Below are 8,712 nucleotides of genomic sequence, written 5' to 3'. Positions count from 1 at the left end.
CTGGGGGGAAAGAGACAAGCAAGCAGCCGACACCACAAGGGACAGGGACAGCAGATGTCTCAGGACTGGCTGTTCTAGCAAGGGGACATGCAAATAAGCCCACTCACATGGGCCAGTTCCCTCCCACAGGACACAGCCCTGCTGAGCAAGGGGACAGGGCTAGGGACATGGAGTCCTCCTGGGGAGTCTAGCAGAGGTGAGTCCCTTCCCTGGTGGCCACTAACCGATGTTGGTGGTGAATCCTGGGGTGGAGCTGAGTGGGATGGGCAGGCTGAAGCTGCTCTGGGCTGTGTGCAGGCAGGACTCCTGGCGTCGTAAAGTGGCCGGGCTGCCCCCGCCGGCGCTGGAACTCCTCCTGGATGCTCTCCTCCGTCTGCAGGCTCACAGAGAACTGCAGGGCAACAGGCAGGGTGCTCGGTCTCACAGCCTCACACAGCCCCAGCACAAAGCTCTGCGGCCTCTGACTCACAAATGAGCTCAGAACTGGAGCCCTTCCCCAACTCACCCACCAAAGAGACACCAGCTGCGTCCCACTAGAAACCCCACAGCCATCTAGTGCCACCCCAGTCCCTTCCCTCACCCCAAACCCCTGCTTTGCCCCACCGTGACCTCAAAGCCAGGACTGACCTGCAGACATGGGATGTCTCCTTCAGAGAAGTTAAAGGTACCAATGACATCCTCTCCAATCTTATACACAGTCTTAAAGATGCAGAATGTCCCCACCTTCCCACGTGTGTTGCTGATGTTATACAGGTCTGTGGAATAAGAAGAGAGGGAAAAGGATTGTGGCAAGATGAGGCTCTACTCCATACAGAGCTCTGGGTTAAACACAGAGCCCAGCAGTGGAGACTTGCTGCTTGGCTGTGAAGGAAACACCTGCAGTGAGCTCTGACCTGACCCAGAGCAAAACCATGCTGGCTGTGATACGTTAGGGAGAGGGTCTCTGGAAAAATAAGGAAGAGCCTGAGACTGGCAGGAGGGACCCCGTGGGAAACTCTGACCCAAGAAAGCCCTGATGGAGCTGCTCCACAGCCACAGTCAGAGCTCTGCTTTTCCAGCTAGATTTTTGCAGCAAGCCCTGAACTGTGCTTCATGGCCAAGGTTAGGACAGCAGGTTCAAGCAGAGAATAGGACCTACGCAGGCTGCGTCGGGAGGTGGCCACCATGAGCAGTTCTGTTGCCACATCTGCCAAGCGAGAGTCCTTCTTCAAGCCCTCCTCTTCCTCCAAGAAGGGGTTTGAGGGCGCAACAGCCTCATCCTGAGGGAACTGGTAATCCTTGAGCCCTGGGAAGAGGGGGAGAACATCAGCAGGGCAGGATGCCACCAGGCCTGTGCCTGCAGGGAGGGCAGCATGTGGCCTTACCGTGCAGCACGAGGACGCGGAAGGGGACCCGCAGGAGCTTGATGGGGGAGTTGACGCGCTGGCAGCCGATGGTCAGCTTGTACACGTACTTCACCGACTGCCCCCGGAACGAGGGAGGGCCGTCTATGGACAGTGTCTCGCAGTACGAGTCTGCAAGGAGCACAGGAAAGACTGCTTTCCAAGGCCCAAAGGAAGCCCCTGGAGCTGTGGCTCGCAGGTTCCCTGCACCAAGGGTTAGGGCAAACAGCAGGGCTGAGTAAGGGCCACTGCCTGGTGCTTTCTGCCATTTCCTCTTTCCCACAGCAGGCCCAGCTCAGCCCCAGCTTCCCTGCTCCACCGCACTGCTCCTCACACCACACGCGCCATCATCCAGACATCGCTTCCAGCACATACAACCACACACACTAACTCTGCCTCAAAAGAATGTGGAAGACGTGAAATCCAGGAACACAAACACATGAGAGCTAAACTTACACATCACGAGTTCAACCCGAATTTGCCTCTGCACGCTTCCTTGGGACGCTGCCTTCGTGGGCGCAGTCACACACTGCTGCTTCCCCAGGGCTCTGCCCCATGGGGCTGAGAGGTGCCGATCAGTATCTCATGCCTCCTTTCACGCTTGATTTCACACAAACTCCAAACTCAGCAACAAAAACGAGTGTCTTCCTGTGTTTTTCTCTGAAGTACCGTGTCTCAATGGCCAAGAAACAATTAAGAGACCTTCACAACAACCTGTGGCATATCTCCCTTGACAGACTGATGACTTAAGACCACAAAGCCTCTGAATCTTAAGATCTCAGAGGTGCCAGGGCCTGGCTTTACACCACAACCAGCCCTCTCGCAAGCCCCTTGGCTACCACACAAACCCTGACACTTCTCAACACAATGTGAACACTTCTGCAGCTTTCCCAAACCACACGCTGTGTTAAGAAGAAAGGCGCAAACAGTGAACTGTGGAAAGTCTCCACCTCTCTGGCTTGCCCACCATGACGCAGATACACCCTGCCAGAGGAAGGGCAGCATCCTGCTGGGAAACCAGATCCTTTCCCGTGTCTGGCACATCCTAAACATCGAGGCTTAGATTAAAAGATAGGATTACATTTTAAATGTAACCTCTAGAATTTAAAATAACAGATCCCGAAGGAAGAAAGAAAGCCCATGCTCGGTGAGTAGTGTCCACAGGCTGTCACACCTTAAAACACAAGGCTGTCTGCCTGGACCAGGGTGCAAATAAAGCTGAGAACTGTCCTGACAGGGAGGAAAATCACGTATTTCCAAGGAAGGAAGCCCACTGCTGTAACGCCCTGTACCAGGTCTAACTAGAGTGCTCATGAAGACCTTCACACCCAGGGAGGATACTCTGATAACCTAAGCAAAGACCACTACCATCCCAGGGGGATGGGTGGCTGGCTACCTGGCACAGGAATGCTGAGACTCAGGAAGACCCAGCTTCCGTGCATATCGCAGAAGGAAGCACATTCCTGGTGCTACGGATGCCTTCCTTGCCCACCCGCTGTACCCTCTGGCTGGGCTCCTGGCCTGTGGCCAGGCTGATCCCATTTCCTCTCTTCTCTGTGATCTACCAAATATTTAAAGGTATTACAAAACCAGAGAGAAGGCAGAAACAGCCACAGAAATTACTTGATGGCTTCAGAAAATGTTTTATGGTGACAAACTTAAAGAGCCAAGTCTGGGCAGTGTGTCAGGAGAATAGGAGGTGAGTCAGCTTCAGCATATAGGCACCATAAGGAGGCAAAGATACTGGGGAATAGGCTGGTCAGCAACTGAAAACAAGGCAGCCTGACACAACCTCAGCTCCACATGCCAGTTCTGGCTGCCGATTAATAACACAGTACTTTGCTGAAGCAGAATTAAGATTTCTTGGGGCTTGGGTTTGGGGGTTTTTTTGCCTTTCCAAACCGTGCAGCAAAACTCAAAACTTCTGAAAAACAGGAAATGAAGAATTAAGATACACACCCACACAGCCTTAACTCTGCCTCCATGGCGCTGGCAGGGGCCCCCGGGAATGATCTGTCAGTGTGCCAGCTGCTGTGTCGTGTGGGAGGAGCAGCACTGCACGCCGACAGGACCCCTGTGAGCAGCCTGGCAGAGCCGGGGCTGCGATACGAGCATTTCAGCAGGCACAGGCTGCTTGTGCCAGTGTCACCCAGTGGCAGAGCAGACACACACACACACACCACCACTGGGAAGGGCAGGCTGTCGCTAGCTTAGCTGGGGGCCGAGCAGCTTCTGCCTGCAAAGCCCGGAAAGAAGAAAATCCTCTCAATCCATCCCAGCCACCTGGAGGTTGCGCTGTAGTCACTGGTCTGCTCTCCCAGAGCCTGCCTGAAACCTTTAGGAAAAGGGTTTTCTCCCTGCTCCCAGGGAAGGGGAGCTTCCAGCACCACACCTGCCAGCAGTAAGGAGTGCAAGAGAATGCAGGCGAGTCTCAGGCCAGCTGAGATTTCTGCCTCTGCCTCATGCCTGGCACAGCTACTGTCAGAAGGCAAAGGGGCCAGCTCCTTTTCCCCACATGCCACTGTATAATAGTGAGCAAATAACCAAATGTGCTCAAATGACAGGTGGTGTAGTTAAGGAGACACTGCCCCACCCTGCTAACCACCAAGCCAAACCAGGTTGGTGTTGCCATGTCCGCCTTCTCCTCCAAGCCTAGAAAGGCAGGAGATTCCAGCTTCAAAGCCAGCACATCACAGCCTGTGACTCCTTGGTCTCACTGGCAGCTCTGCTCTCTCCTCCCCACACCTTGAGGCTCAAGCTGAGCTCCCTCCATGACCGGCACTGCTGCTCTGCTCTCCTTGGAGAGGTCTCCACCAGAGGTTAGCAGCAGATGCCTACGACAACCCGAGGAAGCTGTCCACGTGCAGCCTGCAATGCCTAACACCGAGCTGCCACCAGACCATGGGCTGCTGGAATGCAAAGCAGGTCCCACATGAATCAACAGGTTGGGTCACGCAGCCACCAACCCAGAGACATCAGCACACACTTGTGCTTCCACAGCTGTCACCATGTACTCAGGTAGAAGAAGCTATCTGGAACAAGGAAAATGAGTTGCTGCAAATTCCTTGCGAAAACAATTAAAATTTCTCTGAACAGCAAAAGGGAAAGTCGTGATGAAGGAGAGCTTGAAGAGGAATCACTTTCAGTGACACCATCTGACACCACCTGAAGGCTTTGGAGACATGGAGACATTTGCACAGAGAAGATGAGAAGTGCTCACTTCTACAGCAGGAAAACAGGCAGAAGACTCTGATCTCCCGGACAGCCACAACCTGAGAAGGAAGCATGGACCTTCAGAAGGAAATAAGCCTAAATCCCAAGAATCCTCCAGTGTGGCTGAAGAAATAAAGGCAGGGAAATGCAGGTCTGTGTAACCATTCCTTTGGCTGCAGCCAGGTATTTCAAAACATTTTGTGCCTCACAGCTACACAAGGGACCTACAGCAAAGGACACAAGTCAGGGGCAGGGCTGCAGGGCACACTGCAGAATGCAGCCCTCATATGGTGGAGAACAGGCTCTGGACAATGCAGCAGGTCCTTAGCAGTCACAGTCCCAGAAAAGCACCTTGCCTGCCACCAGCACTCAGGTCTGGCAGCACTCAGGTCTGCAAAGCAGCTTTAGAGTGGGGAAACCCAGAGGTGAGTTCTCTGAGCTGGGGAAGAGAAGACGGGACTCACAGGACTTCGACTCCCCAGGATCCAGTCGCAAATCACAGAAGAGAATCTTTGGTGGGGTGGACAGGATACACTGGCCCCGCTCTCCTGCAAGAGAAGAAAAAACACATGAATGCTGACCAGCCTTTAGCAGTGCCCAGGGCAGCCAGGGGAAGAGAAGAGGCTGAGGAGGAAATATCTCATGCCCTGGTCAGACCATGAGACATTCTCAGAGCAGCTGGACAGACAACCCTCACATTTTGCTCCAAGCTAGTGTCACTTTGATCTCAGTATTAACAAGTTTCTGCAGCAGGTATCTCCAGGGAATCCCACAAGGAAAGCAGCAGGGACTTCCCGCTCACTTCCACATGTGCTGCCACCCAGACACACAACACAATTTGCGTGACTGCTGCCTGCTGTGCTCTGCCTACCTGGGGTTGCAGGGGTAGCACTCACCTCTGTTGGGGACGAAGACGGTCTCGTTCTCTGCCTGCACGTCGTGCTTGCTGCCATCGGAGGGAGGGAGCACTACCCGGTTCTCACTGGCATGAAACTGGCAGTGGATCTGGGCGCTGGCCCACGCCAGCATCTCACTGGGGGTGAAGAAAAGCAACACCTGGGTCTATGCTTTAAACCTGGATTACAGCAAGTGTGAGGGGACATGCTGAGCATGGCTCTGAGGCACCTCCAGGGTCCCTCACACAACCATCAGGGAAGTGGGCAGACCCAAAAGCAACAAGTACCTGCAGCCTGGGTTCAGCTGCCTCACTGCACCTGGCTGCCCCCCAGCTCGACACTCCTCAGGGCAGACAAGGCACAGGTGTGCTCCCTCCCCACAGAACTGTTCCCCTCAAGAATGTCAGCTTCTGCTTATGGCAGAACAGGAAAGTACACGTCTGGATCCTTCATAAGGGCTTATTTTCTCCTCATGATGCAAGGGATTCACTGACAGCTACAGGGGAGTCAACAGTGCCGTTCTGGCCCCTCGCTGTACAGCCACAAGAATTGGTTGCTTCCAGTATGAAAAACAGTCTCATGGTTTGGACTCTGCTATGGCCTTATTCCATGGGGCATTTCCCATGGCATGACACCATTCAGCTTCCAAAACAATAACCTATTCTCATTCCAATAGTGGTCTCATTAATTTAGCCACCGTATGGTTCCTCTCGTGTTTTCTAGCATCATGATCTGACCAGCACCTACCCCAGAGTTTTAGGTGGCACACGGGGATTGTGGCTTGGGAATCTCTTGATGTGACACATCAGAGCAGTTAAATGTCTAGACAAACCAGCAAAAAAAGGCGTGCTGCATTCATTTCAGCTGACTAATACTGCGCTGTTTGATCTTTGTGTGTGGCTGCTGCCTTCACCCAAACACGGGTTGCTTACTCTACCCAGTTACCTCTAGCCCCACAGCTGTAATCCTGTATCTTCAAAAGTATCAAGCACAGCTTTTCCATAAGGGCTGCTGTAAGGTTTTCTGTCAATAAGGTATCTGCTATAAGGAAACAGTGAAATGTCCTTACTTAAGAGACAATGTTTACTGATTTTATTATAAGCTTAGCATGATTACATACCTTCAAACACCTTATTTTGAATGTGGTCTTTTTTTTTTTTTTTCCAGTTCCCCATCTATTTTCAGTATTGCCCAACAACAGGCCACTGGATTGTTTCCTTTTAGTTGTTTGGGTTTTTTTACCAGACACCCAAACGATATTTGCACATGCCTTCCTACTAGTAGATCTGGCTTGTCCAGCTGGCAGGGCACAGAAGGATCCTGCACTGGTGCTGAGGTCCCTTCTCTCCTCTCTTGCCTCCCCCTACAACTCCTGTAGCTCACAAAGGCCACTCTCCACGCAGAAGCTCTTCCTTTGGGCAGCTTTGTTTCTTGTACACTTTGTACATCACAATCAAACTCGCCCTCTGCCATTTACTGTCTTTCAGTTCTGCTCCTATGCTTGACACATGTCCCTTTCAGTTCCCCCACCCATGCCACAGTGCTTGCTAGCCCTGAAAGTGGCTAGTCCCCAGCTGGACTATGTGCCTGTTACTGTGACTGAGCTTTGATCTGCCTCCTGCCTTGATGCAACCCACAGCTTCAATTTCCAAACCATCGATCTAGGTGGTGTTGCCACTCCTACAGCTTAGTCAGGTCTTGTCAGTTTGGTCATCTTCTTTTTTATTTTAAAAACCTTCCCCTTTCCAACAGTTTTGTGTTTCTTTGTATTAAGGACCTCCAAAAACTGCACCACCTGATACCTGTTAAGCTCTATGTGTTTTGGAATTGAGAAAAGAAGCACTAACCCCACACAAGACAAAACTCTGGGAAGCTAGCTCCTTACACCACAGGTGAATTTGAAAACTGATTTCAGCAAGCAAAGGAAACCAGGATGAGAAAATGGAAAGTTAAGGAAGGCGATGAACAAAGAAGACCTACACCTTCAGTGGAAGTGGGTCCACCAGAATAATTGTGTCAAATGTGTACTAGTGACAAAAAGGTGCTGAACTTGACAAGGCTGGGAACAGACACTTCCCAGGAAGGGCTGAAGATGGGAAAGCACCCTCCACCCCCTGGAGACTCTGACAAGGCCACACACTCAGTGGACATGGAGTCTTTGGCTGACTTCTTATGGACTGTGAGCCAACACAGGAAGCTCCCCATCTTCTCACGTCTCCTCAACACCTATTTCATGCACAGTCATGATAAGGGGAAACGTAGCACTCCAGGGCTGGGCTGCAAAAAACACTGCCACAGAATGCTGACCCTGCCTGACTCTGGGCAATGCTCACCCTTCTGGTTGCCAGGTCTGGAGGCCAGGAACACACTGGTGTATCAGGGCAGTGCTGGAGGGAGAAAGCTGCTTCCATCAACATAGGAAATAATGACACTGGCTGGATCTTGCTCTCTGAGACTGTCAGCCTGGTGTAACTAGACATCCCACTCTGACAGCCAGTTTGGCTTCATTTTTGGAGCAGAGGGCTCACCTGAGGGGCAGTTAAGAGCATCTCTAACTGCATACTTTCTTTCTGCCCCCTTTCTTGGGGGCAGAAAACCAGCATAATTACCCCAGTTTCAGCCCTGAAATAGCGATGGTGCGAAGCACATGTAAGGGAGCACCTGGGGCAGGGAAGTCACCTGTGGCTGAGCTGGCACCATTGTCCCACAACCCTGCCAGAAAACTACAGCCTTACAAGGAGCATCTGAGGGAGCTGGGATTGTTTAGTCTGGAGAAAAGAAGGCTGAGGGGAAACCTTACTCTTCCCTGCAACTCCTGAAAAGGAGGTGGTAGCAAGGTGGGGGCTGGTCTCTTCCAAGTTACAAGCACCAGAACAAGAGGAAATGGCCTGAAGCTGTGCCAGGGGAGGTCTAGATTGCATATTAGGAAAAATGTCTTCCCTGAAAGGGTTGTCAGGCACCCGGAGCAGGCTGCCCAAGGAAGTGGTGGAGTCACTATGCCTGGAGGTGTTTAAAAGATACGAAGATATGGTACTTGGCAACGTGGTTTAGTGGTGGCCTTGGCAGTGCTGATTAGACTGCCAAGTTGGACTTGATGATCTTAGAGGTCTTTTCCAACGAAAAAGAAGGATCAGGAAGGATCGAAGGTTGCTCCCTCTGGAGAAACCCAGCCAGCTCTGCCACGTGAGGCACGGAAAACCCACTGGCACAGGCTGCCATAC

At 52.1% G+C, this 8,712-nt stretch overlaps 1 protein-coding gene across 1 annotated transcript in view; it reads right to left on the bottom strand.

Moving 5' to 3' along the window:
• RGP1 (RGP1 retrograde golgi transport homolog (S. cerevisiae)) overlaps positions 1–8,712 on the bottom strand; it is an 11,533-nt gene that overhangs the window by 216 nt on the left and 2,605 nt on the right. Inside the window, 7 exon segments of the mRNA XM_010008785.1 lie at positions 168–310; positions 312–391; positions 628–755; positions 1,139–1,285; positions 1,365–1,514; positions 5,060–5,143; positions 5,492–5,628. Coding sequence (XP_010007087.1) covers positions 168–310; positions 312–391; positions 628–755; positions 1,139–1,285; positions 1,365–1,514; positions 5,060–5,143; positions 5,492–5,628 — 869 coding nt within the window.

Source organism: Chaetura pelagica, unplaced genomic scaffold (genome assembly GCF_000747805.2).
Source record: "Chaetura pelagica isolate M959 unplaced genomic scaffold, ChaPel_1.0 scaffold31, whole genome shotgun sequence".
Taxonomy (NCBI): domain Eukaryota; kingdom Metazoa; phylum Chordata; class Aves; order Apodiformes; family Apodidae; genus Chaetura; species Chaetura pelagica.
This window is presented reverse-complemented; position numbering and strand designations above follow the sequence as displayed.